Source organism: Canis lupus, chromosome 30 (genome assembly GCF_011100685.1).
Source record: "Canis lupus familiaris isolate Mischka breed German Shepherd chromosome 30, alternate assembly UU_Cfam_GSD_1.0, whole genome shotgun sequence".
NCBI lineage: Eukaryota > Metazoa > Chordata > Mammalia > Carnivora > Canidae > Canis > Canis lupus.
This window is the reverse complement of record NC_049251.1, coordinates 27107070-27129798: the sequence shown is the minus strand read 5'-3', so window position 1 is coordinate 27129798 and position 22729 is coordinate 27107070. Positions and strand designations below refer to the sequence as shown.

The window sequence follows — 22729 nt, the reverse complement described above, 5'->3', positions numbered from 1 at the left end:
TCTTGAGAATAATTCAAGGGAATGAAAAGTAGAAGCTGAATTTTGAATTTAAGGAGATAATTATGAAACATTTGTGTTGCCTTAGTAGCCTTATTGAAATATTATTGACATTCAGTAAGCTACATCTGTTTAAGCATATAATTTGATAAGTTTTGACATATATATAACCTATGAAACCATCACTACAGTCAAGATAATGAACACATCCATCATCCCTCTTTTTTTTTTTTACAGTTGACCCTTCAGCAATGCAAGGCTTAGAGACACTAGCCCCCATTCTATTCTATTCCCACATCTGCTCACTTGAAAATCCATATATTTTTAATTTCTCCTAAACTTAACTACTAAAAGCCTACCTTCTGGAAGCCTTACAATAATACAAACAGTTGACTAACACATATTTTGTATATAGTTATATATATACTATGTTGTTATATAGTCTGTTTTTACACTAAAGCTAGGGAAAAGGAAATGTTATTAAGAAAATCATTAGGGAGAAAAAATAGTTACAGTACTGCATGGTATTTATTGAAAAAACCACATATAAGTAGACCTATGAAGTTCAAACTCCTATTGTTCAAGGGTCATCATCTTTATAAGGGATATTTGTGCTTTTATTATTTTCGTATCAGAGTATCAGGATAATGTTGGTCTCATGGAGTGATTTTTTTGGAGGAAGTAGTGTAGAATTATTTCTTCTTTATATGTTTGATAGAATTTATTAGTGAAGCCTTCTAGACTTGAGTTTTGTTTTTGAGGGGAGAATTTTTAACTGCAAATTCAATATATTTCATAAAGGGCTATTCAGATTTTTTTCTTTTTTTTCAGATTTTTTTATTAATGTTTGGTAGTTTGTCTTTACAGAAGAAATCTGTCCATCTTAGTTTTATTGTCGTAAGATTGTTTATATATTATTGTATTGCCTTTTTAACACATAGAGAATTTGTAGTGATGCTATATCCCTCTCCTTGCTGATGTTAGTAGTTTGTGCCTTTTCTCTTTTTTTTTTTTTTTGTGATTGGCTTATCAGTTTTGTTGATCATCTTCTGAAAGAATTAGCTTTTGGTTTCAATTATTTTCTCTATTGTCCTTCTGTTTTTTATTTCATTAATTTCCACTTATGTTTATTATTTCTTTTTTTCCCCTTCTGCTTCTCTTTGGTTCCTTTTGCTTTACTTTCTTAGTTCTTTAAGGTAGAAGTTGAAAACACTCATTTAAGACCTTTCTTCTTTTCTACTGTAGGCATTTAAGGTTGTAAATTCCTCTTCAAGTACCCCTTTACTGTTCCTTGCACATATTGAAATTCTTAAGTCAGTAAGCGAGGGTATTACTAGGTCTTCCCTCATTTGTTTTGTCTTTCATCTGTCTTTTCTTGACTGATGTCCAATGTCTTTTAAACCGTTGTTTCATGTGTTTTGTTCAACTTTGTAGTTATTTTAGGTGGGAGGGTTCATCAGTCCCTCTATTTGAGATGCTTTTAGTTTTATGTAATGTTTCACAAATAATGAAGAAGCATTTTACATATTTATGGTGCTTTCAACTTACAGAGTACTTTTGTAGAAAGTTCAATATTTTGAGACAGGAACAACCAACTGACCTCTTTGGAACATTAACGGTTTGTGCATTATACAGAAAATCATTCTTTATGTAATGGTTAGGCATCTCTCAACCTGAGCTGTTGACAGCTTAGTTGGGAAGTCAAAGATAAATAATAACTGAAAAGAACTTCATGAGCAGCAAACAGCTGCCACAAAGCTGTTGAGACAGATAAACCTAGGCAGGTATGCTGAGTAGGGAAGCACAGTAGAAGCAGGTGCCGAAGAGTAAGCAACTATTGAAAGCACAGTAGTGATTCAGCAGTGAATGAAACAGATTTCCTCAGGGTGCTTATATTTTAATCAGGAGAAGTAAAATAAGTAAAGTGTGTATATATATATATATATATATATATGTATGTATATATATATATATACACACACACACACACATATATATATATGATATGTCAGGCACTGTCAAGTATGAGGAAAGGAATTAAGGCAAGGGGATAGGGAGTGATGGAGTGAGTAGACACTAGTAGATACGTGTAATGCAAAATCTTTGATGTCAGGAAATAAAGAATGTATAGTGGTTTTATAAATTAGACATTGTGTTTGAAAATAGGTTCATAAAATTAGTTAATTTTAAAAGGTTTGGCTTTAAGAGGGATACATTAAATTTATCTGGAAATTTGGCTTATATAGAACCACTCTGACAATGTTGACTATTAGTATTAGTTAGATTTAAACATTTCCAGAGTCACTTTGACTCCACAGTGTAGTCTCTAATCTATCTCCCTTCCATAATAGAAAGAAGCTGGACCTTAAAACCTTACTGTTGAATTGTATTTTTAGATTGAAACTATCTGGAGGACTCCCTTTGGTGCATGTGAGAATTTCTGACCAGAAGATGAAAGATGTGCTATGTTTGATTAACAGTATACCCTTGCCACAGAAATCCCCTGCACAGTCTCCAGAGAGACAGGTAAATGGATATAATAAAAATGTTAAATCTTTTCATTTGTGGATACGGTGAATTTTTTTCATCTTTCTTTGAGCTAATTTATTTTTGAATATTTTTTAGGGCCAGTTTCATTTATATGATACACTTCTGAAGTTTAATGTTGTTGATTTTATACAAAAGTGTATATGCATTGAATAAATAAAGTTTGAAGCCCCTTTTCGTTACTGTTTAGAGTGGTGGCAGGAAGTTAGCTTTAGAGAGCAAAGGAAACAAAAAATACATAAATGAAAGGAAAACATATTTCACAAATATATGAAATGTGTTTAAATAAAGTTAGATACAGAAATCTTTAAAATCTTTCAAAATAAAATAATTTATATGTAGTTTTCTTACACATTAGATTTAGAAGTTGTAGATAGCTTTAATTAGAATTGATCTTTACAACACAAAATAAGTGTTGAATTTCCACTTGGAAATGAAATTTGAGAGAGCCCACTAATGCTGATACCATTTTCTAGGAACCTGTAATACAGACACACAGTATTGTCCTAGATAGCAACTAAATGACACACTATGATTAATATACTTATCTACTAGAGTAGTACCTAGTCTGCTCTTATAAATAGAGGTAGTAGTCTTAATAGTTAGTGAACACTAGCCAACTATTAGTTGATGGCATAATGTGCTTCGTTGGAAGGTTGTGTATTGTGTGTCTTTTCATCTCTCTTCTGTTACTTTTTCAGTATTTTTCTCATTATGTACATTTGATCCTGCTAAATCAGTGTGTTAAGAAAACTTTTTTTATTCTTTGCTAGGTATCCTCAATTCCTGTTATTTCAGATAGGACAAAAGACCTACTTGGTACTTCACTGTTGCTAGATGGAGTAGAATCAGGTAAGGATTGTAAATGTTCTTTATTAAAGCAAGTCTGTATACATTTGAATATAGAGTTAAAATTTTCAGAAAACAAAGGGATTTTGAAAGTGCTAAAGCAATTCACTGGTTTTAGTTCTCTTTTTTTTCTTTAAGATTTTATTTATTCATGAAAGACAGAGAGAGAGAGAGAGAGAAAGAGAGGCAGAGACACAAGCAGAGGGAGAAGCAGGCTCCATGCTGGGAGCCTGATGTGGGACTCCATCCTGGGTCTCCAGAATCACGCCCTGGGCTGAAGGCGGCTCTAAACTGCTGAGCCACCTGGGCTGCCCTGGTTTTAGTTCTAGTTGTGCTACTAACCAACAGTGTCATTTTGAGTCACTTTTTTTTTTTTTTGGTTTTATTTAAATTCAAGTTAGTTAACATATAGTATATTACTAATTTCAGGGTAGAATATAGTGATCCATCAGACAGTTATGGTACTAGCACAAAAGCAGACACATAGATCAATGGAACACAATAGAGAACCCAGAAATGGAGTCATTTTAAAATAAGCTACTTTTTCTTTTTTGCCCCAATTTCTACCTGATTTTTTTTTTCCAAGTCTAGCTTAACTGATCTGGTTTAATTTTGAAGTAGATTATAAGCTTCATGAGGACAAGGATCATGTCTGCGCTGTTCACTGTGGTATCCATAATGGCTGGTACAGACTGATAGGTGATGGGTGGTGCCCAACAGTTATTTATATTGGATATTGAATGAGTGAACTGAAGTGAAAAGCAGACTGTTGAAAAAAAAATAGGGTGGTTTGGCCTTTAGATGGGATCATCACATGCCAAGTTGAGTCACTTGTTGGGACTTTGAAGTAACTGTATTCTCATTCTGAATATGAAGATTATATCTAATAAATGAATTTTACTTTTGAGAGATTTGAGTGTTTTATGCAGTTTTCAGTGGACATTCTCTCAAGATGAATGTGTTCTTTAGAGTCTGATGATGAATATTTTGATGCTGAAGATGGAGATACGCAGACTGGCAAAAGTATGAGAGGTTCAGAACTAAAAAAAGTTGCAGAGGCCCCAAATGAGGAGCTCATTAATCTTTTACTAAAGTTTGAAATTAAAGAGGTATGTATTTTTGTTTTGTCCCTAAATAAATAGTTTTCGTCACTATCCTTGTAAACTATCTCATGCTAGATCTCAACATTAAGTATATTAAAAATGATACTCTGTCTTCCCTAGTTCCTAACACACACACACACGGTTCCAAGAAATGAAATGTTTTGTAAAGCTGGTGTGAGAGTGATCTATACCATATCTAATCTATTCTGTAAAAGCCCAAGATACTTCTGTGGGGTTTTGTTTTTTATAGAATACTATACATTATTTTATTTTGTTTTTTTACTTTTAAGCTAAATAATATTGCTCATTGTGATGTTTATAATTCAGAAAAGTATAAACAGCCTAAATTTTCAGCATGTTTTTATATCTATTAAAAGTTATGTAATAAAAGAAAATAGCAACAATGAAAGACATTTACAAAGTATCATTATTCTGGAGAAAAAAGATTATAATATCAAGGACATTATGATTCTATTTAGAAATTACACATGGATTTTTTTTCTTTGATAATACATAATGGACAGTGTTCATCTCTGTGCAGTGGAATTATATTTCTTATTTATGCCTGTTTGCCTTTCCATATACTCTAAATTTTTAATAATAAATATGCTTTGCTTTCATAATAAAACACAAAGGTATAAGATGTTTCTTATTGATTGCTTTATATCCCAGTGTGAGATAATGTCCTAAAATGTAATGTCAGAAATACCAGATTCTTTTTTAAAGATTTTATTTATTTATTCATGAGAGAGACACACACAGAGAGGCAGAGACATAGGCGGAGGGAGAAGCGGGCTCCATGCAGGGAGCCCGATGTGGGACTTGATTCCAGGACCCCAGGATCACGCCCTGAGCCGAAGGCAGGTGCTCAACCTCTGAGCCTCCTAGGTGTCCCAGAAATACCGGATTTTAATTGTGTATATAAATCCCTCTAAGTATTATTGGTATTTGCTTAAAAGAAATATATGTTATTTATCTTTAGCCTTCTTTGACTTCTCTCTTTCTCTCATATGCACATCTGAATATCAGAAAATCCCTTGATTCTTACTTCAGAATACATTCAAATGAGTGCTCTTCTCTTCTACTGCACTGTCCACGTCACCGTCTTGTCTAGGGTAGTGTAGTATCCTCATAATTGTCTGCTTCTGTAAGGTATTCTCATCTCAACATGGTAACCAGAATGATCCTTTTTTTTTTTCTTTTTAAGAGAGAGCCTATAAGTAGGGGTGAGAGAAAGTTGGGAAGGGGCAGAGGGAGTGGGAGAGAGAGAACGAAGCCTGACATAGGGCTTGATCTCATGACCATGAGGTCATGACCTTGAAACAAAATCAAGAGTTGAACACTTAACTGATTGAGCCACCAGGGTGCCCTCAGAATAATCCTTTTAAAGTGAAAGTCAGATCGTGTCATTTCTCTGCTCACAACTGTCCTCTGGCCTCCATCTTGATTATAGAGTAGATGGCTGAGTCCTTCCCATGGCCTGTCAGGCCTTACATGGCATGCAGCTCACCCCATGTGACTTCTTTAAGATTCATCTTCAGTTCTCTTCTGCCTTGCTCACTCTGCTCCAGTCATGTATAATTCATCCCTTCAATAAATATTCATCAAGTGTCATCATGGAATGCATTGTTTTGAATATTGCAGTTATAGCAGTGAGCACAAAGTTCTTGCATTGAGGAGCTTACACTTGCCTTTTGTTCTTCCTTGTATATACCAAAGCACATTCTTTGTGTTTGCTGGGTTTGTTTTGTTTTGTTTTGTTTGTTTTTGCCTGGAACACTTTTTTTCTGCATGACTTGATACTTCTGTTAGATATTTGCTCAAGTACCATCTTATTGGAAAGGCCTGACCACCCAATACAAGATAACAATCTTCACTTTACCCACTTTTCCTAGAATATATGCTCCATTAAGAAAAGGACCTTGTCTGTCCTTGACAGTTTGGTGTTCCTATTGACTGTCATGGTCTTATACATGGTAGATGATGCCCAATAAATATTTTTTTGAATATTGCATGAATAAACTAAAGTGATAAATAATGATAAACAATCAGAATCATCTAAGAAAAATATAGTACTATTTTTCCCAACTTCTTTGCCCTTTTGAAGTTTTAAATGTTGCTATAGTGAAATATATTAAATTTTTATTTATATCTTAGTGTACGTTTAGAAAATTCTCCTCCACTACAAAAATACCCACAATTTGGGATCCCTGGGTGGCTCAGTAGTTTAATGTCTGCCTTCAGCCCAGGGCGTAATCCTGGAGTCCCAGGATCGATTTCCACGTCGGGCTCCCTGCATGGAGCCTGCTTCTCCCTCTGCCTATGTCTCTTCCTCTCTCTCTCTGTGTCTCTCATGAATAAATAAATAAAATCTTTAAAAAAAATACCCACAATTTAATATTTTATGATTTCATTCCTTTCACTTAAATCATTGATTTTCTGAAAAATAACTTTTGTATAACAACTCTGCACTGAATATCTTATTATACCGTCTTATTTCTATTTTTCAGATAACATGCCTAGTTTGTCTTAAGAATCTATCACTGCCAATAATGTCATTTTTGCTTTTTTTTTCAGTATTTACATTGTTCAGGCTATTATTGCTGTCTAACAGGTTATCTCAGTACATGATAGCTCAAAACAACTGTTTTATTTTGCTCGGAGTATTATGGGTTAGGAATTGTGGAAGGGCCCAGCTTAGCAATTTTTTAAAAAATATTTTTATTTATTTATTATTTGAGAGAGAGAGAGAGAGAGAGAGAGTACACAAGGGGTGTGGGAGCAGGGGAGAGGGAGAAGCTTATTCCCTGCTGAGCAGGGAAGCCTGACATGGGGCTTGATCACAGGACCCTGATATAATGACTTGAGCTGAAAACAGATGCATAACTGACTGAGCCACCCAGGCGCCCCTCAGCTTAGTAATTTTTGTGTATAGTCTTGCATGTGGTGGCAGTCAGATTTACTAGAGCTACAGTAACCTGAAGTCTCAGAGGGTCTCAGAAGTATCTCCCTCATGAGGCTAGCACTTATACTGGCCATTGGGTGGGAGCTTAGTTTGGACTATTTGAAATACCTACTCCTGGCCTCCTGAACATGACAGTCTCTGGGTAGTTGAACTCTTTACATGACAGCTAGCTTCCCCTCAGTGTGCATTCCTAGGAAGTTTAATGGACCTTTTTTTATCATTGGAAGTTATAGTGTTGCTTTCTCTGCAGTCTATTGATTGAAGTAGTCACAAGCCTGTTGAAATTTAAAGATTGTAAGACAAAGGTCTCCATTTCTTGATGAAGTATCAAAGAACTTCCATGTTTTAAAAATTGCCACATAAATGTTTTGTTGATTGACTGAATATCCTGGCTTTCATATCCAGAATAAATTTAAGTGGTACTGTAATAGTGGATAGCCTGTCTTACTTTTTACTTTAATGGGAATGCTTTTTTAAAAATCAACAAACATGATTTACATGTGATGATAGGTTTAAACAAGATAGGTTTAAACATTAAAACATGATAGGTTTAAGGGAAAATATATTGAGTAAGGATCCATACTTTTCTATTTCTACTAAATTAAAAAAAGTAAAATGATAATTGATGTAAAATTATATGATTTTTATATAGATGTAGTTGTATTCTGAATAATAGAATATAAGGTTGTAATTTCCAGTGATAGTAAATAACTTTATGGGAGTAAGGAAGTATGAGAAAGTTTTGTCATTATCATGATGATATATGTATAAAGAAAAATTTTGTTTTTAAGCATGGTTGAAAAATTTATCAAGGTTTTATTGTCTCTCCTGATTCTTTTAGGTGGTTTTGGAATTTACCAAACAACAGAAAGAAGAAGATACAATTCTAGTGTTTAATGTTACTCATTTAGGAACAGAGGCTACAGTGAGAACATTTGATATAACTGTGGTATCTTATTTAAAGAAAATCAGCTTAGATTATCATGAAATTCAAGGTAATAGTCATAAAAATAGAAACAGTGGTTAATAAATATCCTATCACTGAGTATCTGAAACCTGTGTATATAATAATATGTATAATAATAGCTAGCACTGTTCTAAGAATTTTATAAATAACTTATTTAACCCTTATGATAATGTTATTATCTCCAATTTACATATGAAGAAACTAAGGTATAAATTGATTATATAATTTAACTAAGGTCACACTGCCGGTTAGTGGCTAAACCATAATTAAAACCCTGGAATTCTGGCCTTGGGTTTGTATTCTTAACTACTATGATCTACTGTCTCAGTCCATATAAGTCTCCTTAATATAGACAATGTTGTTCCTATTTTACAAAGAAAGATTAAATAAGGAGAGATTAAGTGGTTTATTCAAGACAGTGGCATCTTATGAATGCTAAAATGTAGAATTTATCTCTGATTTTATAATATTAAAGTCCTTGTTCAAGACTATTGAATTGTATTTATATATCAGAAGCAGTACCAGGTTATAAAATTAGAATGGGGGATAAAATTCATTATTTTAGAAGCTCTTATACTTTATTTATTTCTGTGTGCATCTTATATGCTCATTGGGTATTTGAGGAATGATGGGATGGGCGAATCTATAGTAATTACGTAATATTTGCCTAATATTTTAGTCAAATCTAAAGTCCTATTTTTGCTATTTTTTTAACAGTAGAAACTAAAACACATCTCGGTTTAGAAGAAAAATGTTTGTCTCATTCATTTGGGGAATATAAATAATAGTGAAAGGGAAAATAAGGGAAGGGAGAAGAAATGGGTGGGAAATATCAGAAAGGGAGACAGAACGTAAAGACTGCTAACTCTGGGAAACGAACTAGGGGTGGTAGAAGGGGAGGAGGGCGGGGGGTGGGAGTGAATGGGTGACGGGCACTGGGTGTTATTCTGTATGTTAGTAAATTGAACACCAATAAAAAAAAAAAATAGAAGAAAAATGTTTTATATGTTAGTTTCTGTAAGCACTGTGTTTGGATGGAGTTTACATTACTGTCTTGAAGGAAAAATGTAAAAAAAATTGCTAGCTGTTTTTCCCTTTAGGGAAGGTTATGACCTTGAAGGTAAAGTGAAAATTCTGAGATTTCTCAGGAGCAGGAGTTATAGAATTGCAAATAATAAAAGATGGATAAAATGGTACGTAGATCACTTCTCCATCTGCAGCTTTTTGAGGCAGTTCCTTGCTATGTCTATGTGAAAGACATAGAGGACATATAGTAGTATACTTACAGTTTTTAAATTAAAAGAAATTTTGCAACTCCTCACCCTTAGAAAAATACAATTTTCTAATAAGCATGTTCTCTTAGCCTAAACAAAGGAAAATTATTTAAATTTCTTTAATATGAATTAAATATTTGTTCTTAGAATTTTATAGCTCAGTAAGATATTACATATTTTTGTAGTTCAGTTTTGTTACATAGTTGAGAAAGCTGAGGTTGAATATTTCCTAGTAAGGATAGAGATGAACTAGAATTCATTTTTCTTAATTCTTAAATTTAATTCTTAATTCTTAACTTAATTCTTAATCTTTCTACTGCCATACAAATGCACATATGTCCTTAAAAATATCTAGAGAGGTGTTTATTAGTTTTGAACACAGATATAAAATCAAAAGAAAATAAATATGCATGTTTTTAAGTAAGTTGAATGCTAAACCTAAGGTCAGTATTTAGATTGGTTTATTTATTCACCATTGGTGACCTTAGTATTAAATAACCACGAAATATGTGTGGATAGTTTTCTAAAGTTTAATTAACAACATTTTTTAGAAATAAAAAGACATAGAAAATTCCAGTCTTAAAAAAGAGCAGTTTATTTGAGACACTTTTTCTTTTTCTTTAATCTAGGATCCAGAAAGAAGCCCCTTCACTTGATTAGCTCTTCTGATAAACCTGGGTTAGATCTCTTAAAAGTAGAATATGTTAAGGTAAGGGCCATAAAATATTTACATATTTATCATATACTCTTAACTGTCCTTTGGAAGAAAAAAAGAGGGAAGAAAAAAAGATGACAGCAGATTACTAAATGCTCTAGATGTTTGTCATAGGTTTTAATCATAGGGATATCCACTGTTTCTCCTTCCATTTCTGTGTTACACTTTCTCTTTCACTTAAGTACAAGACAAGGACCATTAAAAAGCCACCAACTCTTTGTCTCCAAAGATGGAACCTTGAGATGAAGTAGGATGCACTCTTACCTTTTGGAGCATATTCACCTGCCTACATTCATTGTACATGTTGGTGACATTTGGCTAAATATCCTTCATCAAAAGAGATAAAGTCAAATTTGATTGGGTTCAGAAGAGAACTGCCAGGATTGGGAAGGGACTCAAAAAGATCACATGAGAAACGCTGAAGGAAGTAATGATATTTAGCTTCATTCAAGATTAGTTGATTTGTTTAATCATTCAACTATTTATTGAATATCTTTTTAGGTTTTGTTAGGCACTTGGGATACAGGGATGAATAACATTCCCTATATTCAAGGAAATTATGGACTTGTGGGAAGATAAGTAGATAATAATTAAAATATAATGTATTTGATTCTCTCACAAAGAAAAGCATAAAGTTTTATTGCAGTAAAGAGGCAGAGTGGGGCACCTGGGTAGCTCAGTCCATTAGGTGTCCATTAGCCTTCAGCTTGGGCCACAATCTCTGGGTCCTGGGATAGAGCTCCAAGTCAGGCTCCTGGCTTGGTGGGGAGTCTACTCCTCTTTCTCCCTCTGCCCTTCCCCCCAACTCATGCTCGCTTTCTCTCTCTCTCCCTCTCTCTCTCTCTCTCTCAAATAAATAAGTAGAATCTTAAAAAAAAAAAAAGGGCAGCAGAGAAACTGGCCTATTCAGGAGGCTTCTCACAAGAGGTAAAACTGAATTTACTGTGGATATTCCCAAGAGACAGAACTTGAACCAATAGATACTTATGTTGGGAGATAGGTTTTTGACTTAGTATGAAGACCTAATTAAATCAATATTCTCTAAAGATCAAATTTGTAAATAAATGAAGATTCTTTACTGGAGAGAGCCTAACATAGACTTTCTAAAGATATAAAGGGATTCAAGGATTAGGTGATGGATGGGCTAGATGACCTTTAAGCCTTCTAGCCTTCAGAGTTTATAATTCTGGTCTCTAGCTAGTGTCCTAGAAGTAAATGCTGCCATAGTCTTACATATTTGAAGAGGAGAACAAATTTGCACAATTGTAATAAATAATTTGAATGTAACTTCAAAACAATGACAATAAAATTAATTATATAATATACATAAAATAACAGTTCTGAATATAAAAAATAAAGATCATAAATAAGTGATTTGTTTACTTTGGTTTTAAATCCTTCTTTAGAACTCTTGTTCCCTTTTTTTTAGGCTGATAAGAATGGACCTAGTTTTCAAACTACTTTTGAAAAAACTGAACAAACACTTAAGGTAAGAAATTTTGTTAAAAGAATATATCTTATTTGAAAATAACTTACTGTGCAAAGGTCCAGTATTCTTTTAGAAATAATGACTGGGTAATTTGATGAAATAACCAATAAAAGTTATAAATTAATCTCATAGATACCTACCATGCTCTATATTTATCATTGAGTATTAATAGAGCTGGTGTTTTAACTTTCTGTGGCACATCTTGATTATTTCTTATAAAGGGAATGCTATACATGATGGGACTTTGATTTACAAAGAAACAAGAGGATTTTAATCAAACTACACCCTGCTGTTTAAGGGAGGACCAAGAAAGTACATGAAATACAAGGAGAGATATTGAGTACTTCTGGAGCCACACTAACATAGTCACATAGATGGAGAGGGGATAAAAAGTAGTTGTGGATTACATTAAAAAGAAAATCAGAGATAGGAATTTTAGGTTACACTTTTGAGAGCTGGGAAAGTCTGTTGAATATTGTGAGCCTTTTTATAACTTTTTTATATCCACTTAGTGCTTTGAGGCAATAAAAGCAAAATTCTTTTATATAAGCAAAGTTTTTTTTTTTTAAATTTTCATTTGCTATTAGAAAACCACATATTCCTGAAAGCAATTTTTGTTGTTGTCTAGCTTTCTGGAGTCCTAGTTTTAAAAAATTAACTTTTTTTCTAAAATATATATTATCTATTTAAATGATAGGACCTTTATTGTGGTTTTAGAAGATCATTTAGTAACTGAGAACTCACTTATAATTTTACTCCTTATATTTAAATTTCATGAATATCACATTTGAAATCATTTCTTGACCTAGTATCAACACATGGTGATTTTGGAGCTTCATGATCTAACTTACATGTTATGTAATCGTAATAAAGAGTCCATTGAAGATCTAAAAACATGATGAATATTGAGATGGCCATGACAAGCATATTATAGGCTCCATGATAATTATGCTGCGAAATGGAGTAATTAGGTTACTTTAATATTTGTAGGAACTCTCAGTGTGTTTAAGTGTGATTTACTCTCCATATATATATTAAGGGGTCTGGGCTATGAAACTTGATCTTCTCTCTCTTTCTTCCAAGCTATAGAAGCTATGATGTAAGCCTAGCTAGAAGTCGTTCAGGTCCATCATGGAAATTATAGGTGTAGTTGGCCTGGAAAACTAATTTTCTTTATAAAAAATTTCTAGGTGGCTTTTTCATCTTTAAATCTGTTACTGCAAACACAAGCTCTCCTGTCTTCTATTAATTATCTGACAACCATAATCCCATCTGATGACCAAAGAAGTGATACCAAAGAAGTGCAAATTTCAGATGAAAAGCAACAAAAAAACTTAGCTCTGCAGAAAGGTATGGAAAACATTTTGTTTCTTGTTAACAAGCATGTTAGAATTCTAGAGGTAAATGGAGAATCTTAAAGACCATTTAGTTCAGTCTTTTGAGTGCCATTTTCTCCACTTCTGTCCTTTTCTTCAAACAAAATAATATTTGGTAACTGCCATATAAAGCAGAGGTAACTAATACTGTTGCTTTAAAAAAAAATCCTGTTTTTGTTCTTTGAGAATGGGAGGAATGCTTTAGGTGGATAATAGGGAAGAAAACTTATATTTACATTGAGTTCTTCCTCCCCTACAATGGCTCCTGAACTCCATGGAGGGTTATCTTCCCTTCTATCATACAAATAAGGAAGTAAGGCCCAGAGACATGAGAGTAGCAGTGCAGAAATAGTATTTAGTTGGCCAAGAGCCTAGATATTGGGTCAGAAACAATTCAAAAAAAAAAAAAAAAAAAAAAAAAAAAAGAAACAATTCAGTTTGAATCCTGCCTCTGTGACTTAAATTATGTGACCATAGGCAGTTATTTAACTTCTTTGAATTTCAGTGTTCTTAATGTTATTTATTTTATGTTTTTTTGTTTTTAAATTATAAATGTAACATCTCAATATGAAAAATGCAAACTGTACAGAATATATAAAACAAAAAAATATTTGAAATCTTTAAGAACTTGAGAATTTTATAATTTTTTAAGACAGGACTGTGGATCACTTAATCTAAGGAAGAAACCTTAATAGAGTTTGAATTACTAGAATCCCATGTAATAGAATGCTTTGTTTTATTTTTAGCGATTGTATCCTCTAAAGATAGGGACATTATTGACTTCAGGCTGTTTGCCAAATTGAATGCTTTCTGTGTCACTGTTTGTGATGAGAAGAACAATATTGCTGAAATCAAGATTCAAGGTAAAAGTTTTCATGCTATTAAAAATTGTTTAAAAGATAGCTTTTTAAAAAATGTTAAAGAATATATAAATGTAGGGCTCTGAGCTGTGAAAACTTTTTTTTTTGGGGGGGGGGGGTAATTTTTTTAATGACATTATTGAACTGCATGTTTTCTTTGCTCTTTGGGATGTAGATGCTGTTCAGAATCTGACCTTCAAATTGAAACACACATGTTAGTGTTTTGAATCTTTCTGAGAGTCTTCTCAGAGGTGAAAAGAGATACTAATGTCCATGTAGGGATGCTATTGATGGGCTGGGATAAATGTCAATCCAGAATTGAGGTTAAGATCTGTGAATATGCTTTATCTTGGCACAAATGCAAAACAACTTTATAATGAAGAAAAAATCTATGAGCCCATTATGTTCTTTTATGCAAAATCTGCTAAAATGAATCTGACTCTGTCTTTACCAGCTCATTGTGATATGATAAACATAAAGAATATGTTTAATGAAATTCTTGAATAAGTTAAAGAGAAAAAAATTACAGGTTTTTTTTTTTGTTGTTCTTTTCAAGCTGGCAGTGTATCTATAGTGAATTTGATTCATGAAATTTAGAGCTTCTGTGTAAATAAGATATAAAAGATTTCCTAAAATCCCAAGAAAATCAATTTGTATTAGGTGTAATTTTTTCAAAAGGTTGAAAATTTAGGTAATTGACTTATAATGAATTTGTAGGTTTTATTGTTTATAACACTAAAATTATGCAATATTGCCACTTATTTATCAGTTGGGAGTTCAAATGTAGCTAAATTTTAAAAAATATCACCCCCAAATAAAATTACACAATGAAAAGAAACCTCTTAAGATCTTATTATGATAGGTCTTTAGAAATTATAATAATGTAATTTTTTTTTCAGGTCTTGATTCTTCTCTTTCTCTTCAGTCAAAAAAGCAGTCACTATTTGCCAGACTGGAAAATATTATTGTTACAGATGTGGATCCTAAGACAGTCCATAAAAAAGTAGGTGTCATAAATAGATAGCTAATTATTTTTTGATAATTGAATATGAAATTCTGTTTTTAAATGTATTTTAAGAAATCTTAATGAAATATATTTTGATGCACAAATGTTTCTAGAATGATTGTAAATATGAGCCTTTTAAATGGGAAAGGGGACTTTATTTTGTCATTATTCTCTTGGACAGAGTACATTCAAATCTCTGCTTTTCAGGCTGTATCAATAATGGGAAATGAAGTTTTTCATTTTAACTTGGATTTGTATCCAGATGCTACTGAGGGAGAGTACTATACTGACATGTCCAAAGTGGATGGTGTTGTATCACTGAATGTTGGCTGTATTCAGATTGTCTATCTTCATAAATTCCTCATGTCACTTCTGGTAAAAAATCTCTATTTGTATATTGATTTTTCAACTTAGAAATAAGTCTGGTAGTTATGATTGCAGATCTCATAAACTTTGGATTTTAGTATGTGCATTGTTTTGATTATAGATATATTACTGTAGAGATCAAAACCTCTTTTTAATAGTTGAAATCTGAGTCATTTAATGATTTTTGTCTAGAACTGGAAATAGTTTTGCCAGGACAAAGCCAAATATTCAAGTGAAAAAACATACTGAAATTATTTTTTTAACTGTCTTCAGCTAAATTACTTTAGCCCTTATCAAGTAGCTCATAAATATAGATGGATGATTGGTGATTCCTTTCTAATTCTAGATAAATAAGACTCAATTGAAAGTTATGTACAGGAAAAAAATTATGCATAGATGAAGAAAAAGATTGCATTATTAATGATGTGCTTGTTATCTCTTTTTCTCCTTTTATACTTTGTGTCCACAGAACTTCCTGAGCAATTTCCAAACAGCCAAAGAGGCTCTAAGTGCTGCTACTGCTCAGGCTGCAGAAAAGGCTGCCAGAAGTGTGAAAGATCTTGCCCAGAGGAGTTTTCGTGTTTCTATCAATATTGATCTGAAAGCACCAGTTATAGTCATCCCACAGTCTTCCATTTCCGCTAATGCAGTAGTGGTCGATCTTGGGCTAATTAGAGTTCAAAATCAGTTTAGTCTTGTGTCTGGGGAAGACTGTTTAAACCCTCCAATAATTGATAGAATGGATGTACAGCTAACAAAGCTCAAGCTCTCTAGGTATACTTTCTTTCAATAATTATGGATTTAAGTATGATTTAATAATTTCCATGAAATTTTATGTCCATTGAAATTCATACCCACAGTGTTTCTGCTGTACAGAATACTTTATTTTTTAATCAGCTTTTTATTATGAAAAATTTCAAACTTACAGAAAAATTCCAAAAATATTACCACGGATACACTTAAGAGTCCTTCACCTAGGCTTACCAGTTATTTACATTTGCTTTAACTTTTAAGTATATGCATATTATTATCATTTAAAGCATCTTTTTAATTTAATTTTTCCAGTTGAGATGAAATTGACATATTATCTTAGTTTCAGTTGTATAACATGATTTGATATTTGTGTATACTGTGAAATAATCCCCACCATAAGTCTAGTTAACATTTGTCACCATACATAGTTACAGTTCTTTTTCTTGTGATAACTTTTAAGATCTACCCTCTTAGCAACTTTTTTTTTAAAGATTTTATTTATGTATTCATGAGAGACACTGAGAGAGAGAGGCAGAGACATAGGCAGAGGGAGAAACAGGCACCCCACAAGGAGCCCAATGCGGGACTCAATCTCAGATCCCAGGATTACGTCCTGAGCTGAAGGCAGAAGCTCAACCACTGAGCAACCCAGGTGTCCCTCTCTTAGCGACTTTTAAATATACAATACTATATTATTAACTAGTCACCTTGCTATACATTATATCCCCAGAACTTATTTTTTTAATTGAAAGTTAAAATATTTTTTGCTGAACCTTTTGAGTATAGACATCTTAACCCTTTGCTCTAAAAGCTTTAGTGTGTGTCTCCTAAGAACAAGAACCTGCATCCTCTTATATAACCATAATGTAATTTTTAAATTCTGAAAATTCAACACTGATTTAGCAGTAATATCTAATGTATAGTCAATATTCATATTTTACCACTTATTCCAATAGTATCCATTATAGTCATTTTCCCCTTGATCCAGGATCACATATGGCATTTAATTGTGTCCTGTACTACTGAGGGAGTTTTCTGTATTGGTAGTTACTTGCTCTGGAATAGTTCTTCAGCCTTTCTTGGTCTTTCATGATGATGATGGTTCTGAAGAGTACAGTCTAGTTGTTTCATGGAATGTCTCTCAGTTTGGTTTTGTCTGAGTGATTCCTCATTATTTAATTGAGCTTAAATATTTTTGGCAGAATACTATGTAAGTAATGATGTATCTGAGTTCCCACCTGATGAACATGAAAGTCTATACATAATCAATTTTAAAATAATTTTCTACCCCATCCAAGGACAATTAATTATCCTAAATAAAAAAGGAAAAATATAAGGCAAGTCCAGCAAATATTCCCAGAGAAGAGCTTTATCAAATTCTTTTTTTTTTTTTAAAGATTTTATTTATTCATAAGAGACACACACACACAGAGAGGCAGAAACATAGGCAGAGGCAGAAGCAGGCTCCTTGCAGGGAGCCCGATATGGGACTTGATCCTGGAATCTCTGGATCAGGCCCTGAGCAGAAGGCAGACAGATAGATGCTCAACCACTGAGCCACCCAGGCATCCCTTATCAGACTCTTTAGAAAATGCTAACTGTTCATCTTGCCATTTTTTTAAAAGCATATCAATGCATGTATTAATCCTTGAACAGCTATATTTGATGATTTCCCCCATATACAATATGAATTTCTTTAAAAAATTTTATCCATGTGTGACCTGCTATTTGAATAAGGTTTTCTTGCTGGCTAATTGTACATCATGTATTTTAATCTGTCCCTAAAGTGAATTATTGATTGAGATTAGAAAATACTTAAATAGCACTATTTCAAATCAGTGTTTAGAGCAGCAGCTTTTGATTTTGTGTCTTTTTAATGATAGGTTGCATTTTCTTGTTTTTCATTAGGACAGTGATCCAGCCGGGTACCTCCCATCTTGATATTCAGCTCTTGCACCCAATTAACTTGGAATTTTCTGTAAATCGGAATCTAGCTGCATCTTGGTATCACAGAGTGCCTGTTGTAGAAATTAAAGGACATCTTGAGTCAATGAATGTAAGTATATGAGTGAAAAAAACTCGTTCCTGAAATTTTAGGTTCTGAAGACTTTCTTAGCATAAACCTGTATGATATGTCGAATTTTTTACTGATTGGTGTACAAAAAATTTCAGTGAGATGTTATCCAAAAGAATGTTTATTATTTAGTGGAATTTAATCTTCAGTTAAGTGTCGTTTAACATTTATGTATATATGTATAATTGACCTATAACATATATTAGTTTTGGGTATATAACATAGTGATTTAACATTTATATACATTACAAAATAGTCACCACAATAAGTCTGTTATCATCTGTCACTTTACAAAATTAATATATTAGTGACTGTATTTTCCATACTGTATATTACATCCTCATGACTAATTTATAAGTGGAAGTTTGCACTTACTAATCCCTTTCACCCATTTCATATCCCTAATCCCCCTTCCCCTCTGGGAACCACCAATCTTTTTATCTATGAGCCTGATTTTTGTTTTGTTTTTTAGATTCTACATATAAATAAAATCATGCTGATTTCTGTATTTGTCTTTCCCTGACTTACATCGTTAGGCATAAGTGTTATTGTTTTCTTTGGGAAGATAAGCAGTAGTGGAATTGCTCTATCACATGGTAGCTCTAGTTTTTATTTTTTAGGAACCTCCATACTATTTTCCATAATGGCTATACCAGTTTATATTCCTATCCATAGGACCTGGGGTTCCCATTGCTTCATTTCCTTGCCAGTACTAGTTGTTTCTTGTCTTTTGGGTAATAGCTATTCTGAGAAGTGTGAAGTGATATCTAATTGTGGTTTTAATTTGCATTTCCCTGATGATTAGTGATGTTGAACTTCTTTTCATGTGCTTGTTTGTCAATTCTGTGTCTCTTGGAAGAATGTCTATTCAGCTCTTCTGCCTATTTCTTAACCAGATTTTTTTTTATTACTGAGTTGTATGAGTTCTTTATATATTTTATATATTTTGGATATTTAACTGCTTATTAGATACATGATTTGCAGATATCTTTTCCCTTTTCATGAAGGGAAAATGAATTACAAATGAAAGGTTGCCTTTTCATTTTACTGATAGATTTTGTATTTTTGGTGCAGAAGCCTTTTAGTTGATGTAGTTCCAATTGGTTACTTTTCCTTTTGTTGCCTTGCCTTTAGAGTTAGATCTAAGGAAAGTCTTTAAGACTGTTGTTAAGGAGCTTAACAACTATACTTTTTGTTTTGTTTTGTTTTGTTTGTTTTTTAGGTCTCACATTCAAGACTTTCATCCATTTGAGTTAGTTTTTTTATATAATATAAGAAAGTGGTCCAGTTTTATTCATTTACATGTAGCAGTCCATTTTTCCTGTCATCATTTATTAAAATAGACTGTCCCTTCCCTACAATATATACTCTTGCTTCCATTTTATAAAGTAGTTGGCTGCATTTACGTAGGTTTATTTCTGGACTCTAAATTGTTCCACTGATCTATGTGTCTGTTTTTATACCCAGTATCATACTGTTTTGACTGCATTAACTATGTAGTATAGTTTGAAATAAAGGAGAATGATACCTTTGCTTTTTTCTTTATTAAGATTGTTTTGGCTGTTCAGGATCTTTTGTATTTCCATGCAAGTTTTAGAATTATTTGTTTTAGTTCTGTGAAAGATACCATTGGAATTTTGATAGGGATTGCATTGAATCTTTAGATTGCTTTGGGTAGTATGGACATTGTTAATTATTCTAATCCATGAGCATGGAGTTTCTCTCCATTTATTTGCGTCTCCTTCAATTTCTTTTATCAGTGGATGAGTATTTTATTTTATTTTTTGGTGTGATTGTGAATGGGATTGTTTTCTTGATTTGGTTTTCTGACAGTTTGTTATTAGGGTAAGGAAACACAATAGATTTTTTTGGTATATAAATTTTGTATCCTGTAGCTTTACTGATTCATATATTAGTTCTAAGAGTTTCTTGTGGAGTCTTTAGGGTTTTCTATATATAGTATCATGCGATCTTCAGAGAATGACAGTGTTACTTCTTTTTCAATTTGGATGCCTTTTATTTCTTTTTCTCACTTAATTGCTATGACTAGGACTTCCAATATTATGTTGAATAGAAGTGGTAAGAGTGAGCATCCTTGTCTTGTTTCTGATTGAGAGAAAAAGCTTTTTTAGCCTTTTACCCTTGAGTATGATGTTACCTATGGGGTTTTCACATATATCCTTTATTATGTTGAAGTACATTCCCTGAATACCTGGTTTGTTGACTTTTTATCATAAATGGATGTTGAATTTTGTCAAATGCTTTTTCTGCCTCTATTGAGATGATTATGTGATTTCTATCCTTCATGATTGATTGAACCATCCTTGCATCTTTGGAATAAATCCCACATGATCATGGTGTATGATCTTCATAATCTATTGTTGAATTTGGTTTGCTAATATTTTTTTAAGGATTTTGCATCTATGTTCAAAATACAGTATATAGATGTGTCTTGTTTATTTTATCCACTTAGCCACTCTGTGTTTTAATTGGAGAATTTAGTCCATTACATTTAAAGAAATTGTTGATAGGTATATACTTTATTGCTATTTCGTTAATTGTTTTCTGGTTGTTTTTGTAGTTCCTCTCTGTTCCTTTCTTCTTTTCCTATTCTATGCCCTTGTGGTTTGCTGACTTTCTTTGATATTATATATAGATTCCTTTCTCTTGTGTATTTACCTGATGTTTTTGCTTTGTGCTTACTGTGAGGCTTACATAATTTATCCTGTGCATATGGGAGACTATTTTAAATTGATAACTACTTAAATTTGAACATATCTTAAATTTGAACACATCCAAAACTACTCCTTATTCCCTACCCCCCGACAGTTTGTTCTTTTTTTTTTTTTTTTTAAAGATTTATTTATTTATTTATGATAGACATAGAGAGAGAGGCAGAGACACAGGCAGAGGGAGAAGCAGGCTCCATGTTGGGAGCCCAATGTAGGACTTGATCCCGGGACTCCAGGACCGCGCCCTGGGCCAAAGGCTGGTGCTAAACCACTGAGCCACCCAGGGATCCCCCAGAGTTTGTTTTTGCTGTCACTTTTTACATCTTTTATTTTTACTACTTTTGTTTTTTAACATTTTTAGTAGTTTTACAAGTGATTAATCTACTATTTTTACTATATATTTACCCTTTCCAGTGATATTTTTACTTTTGTGTTTTTCTTGATTAATTAGTGCCGTTTCTTTTCATCTTAAGGAAGTCTTTTTGACATTCTTGTAAGGCTCGTTTAGTGGTTATAAACTCCTTTAGCTTTTGCTTGTCTGAGAAACACTTTCTCCTTCTATTTGAATGATAAACTTGCTGGGTAGAGTAATCTTGGTTGGAATTTTTTTTTTTTTTAGTGCTGTGAATATGTCATCCTACTTCTCTGACTTGTAAAGTTTCTGCTAAGAAATTTTCCAAAAGCCTTATGGAGTTTCCCTTAAACCTAACAGGTGTTTTTGTCTTACTGCTTTTAAGATTCTCTCTTTATCTTTAGTTTTTGACATTTTAATTATAATGTGTCTTGGTATAGTGCTTCTTAGATTCTTTTTTTTTTTTTTTTTTTTTTTCTTTTTGGTACTTTCTGGGCTTCATGGACTTGAATGTCTGTTTCGATCCCTAGGTTAGAGAAGTTTACAGGCTTTATTTCTTCCCCTCTTTTCTCCTCTGAGACCTCTATAATGTTAATGTTCTTCTGTTTGTTGTTGTCCCAGAGATCCCTTAACATAGCTTCATTTAAAAAATTTTTTAAGAATGTTGTTGCTTTGTCTTAGTGAGTTTTGTTGCTTTATCCTCTTGTTCACTGATCTGTTCTCCTTCATCGACTCTGCTATTGAATCCCTCTAATGTATTTTTCAGTTCAGTTTTTTGTATCTTAGTTCTCTGACTCCTGTTTGGTACTTTCTTATATTTTATAACTCCCTGTGGAAGTTCTCACTGTGTTTACCCATTCTTCTCCTGAGTTCAGTAAATAGCTTTATGATCATAACTTTAATTCTTTATAGGGTGGATTTCTTATCTCTAGGTCATTAGGTGTTTTTCTGAGGTTTTGTCTTATTCTCTTATTTGAAAATACTTATTTGCTCATTTTGCTTGACTTTCTGTTTTTGTTTCTAATTATTAAGTGAAACAGCTGCTTTTTTCTGTCTTGAATGGCCTTGGTTAGGGGATGATCCTTCTCATTCAGCATTGCCATAGCTTGTTTTCTCTTGAACTTTTGTGGTTGCCTAAACCACCTGATTTATTATTGGTATGGACCCATTGTTTAGGGTCTGTCAAGATCTGTGAGTGAATCCCAGAGGAGGAAAGTTATTTAGCACCTAGTTTCAGGCTGATTAGAAGCCAGACTCTCAGGCAACAGCTTTTAAAATATTCAAATATATACAGTCCTTTGGGA

The 22729-nt window shown here is 32.8% G+C and overlaps 1 protein-coding gene across 4 annotated transcripts in view; it reads left to right on the top strand.

Moving 5' to 3' along the window:
* The window catches only part of VPS13C (vacuolar protein sorting 13 homolog C), a 169144-nt gene that overhangs the window by 58228 nt on the left and 88187 nt on the right, over positions 1–22729 (top strand). For all 4 annotated transcript variants that reach the window (XR_005381733.1, XM_038580596.1, XM_038580597.1 and 1 more), the window contains 12 exons: positions 2394–2523; positions 3318–3396; positions 4363–4502; positions 8303–8456; positions 10332–10411; positions 11847–11906; positions 13097–13256; positions 14029–14145; positions 15042–15145; positions 15356–15523; positions 15984–16288; positions 18176–18323. Coding sequence is in view for 3 of the 4 variants with exons in the window: in XM_038580596.1 (XP_038436524.1) it covers positions 2394–2523; positions 3318–3396; positions 4363–4502; positions 8303–8456; positions 10332–10411; positions 11847–11906; positions 13097–13256; positions 14029–14145; positions 15042–15145; positions 15356–15523; positions 15984–16288; positions 18176–18323 (1645 nt within the window). In the remaining variant the exon portion in view is untranslated. The remainder of the gene's footprint in view (positions 1–2393; positions 2524–3317; positions 3397–4362; positions 4503–8302; positions 8457–10331; positions 10412–11846; positions 11907–13096; positions 13257–14028; positions 14146–15041; positions 15146–15355; positions 15524–15983; positions 16289–18175; positions 18324–22729) is intronic.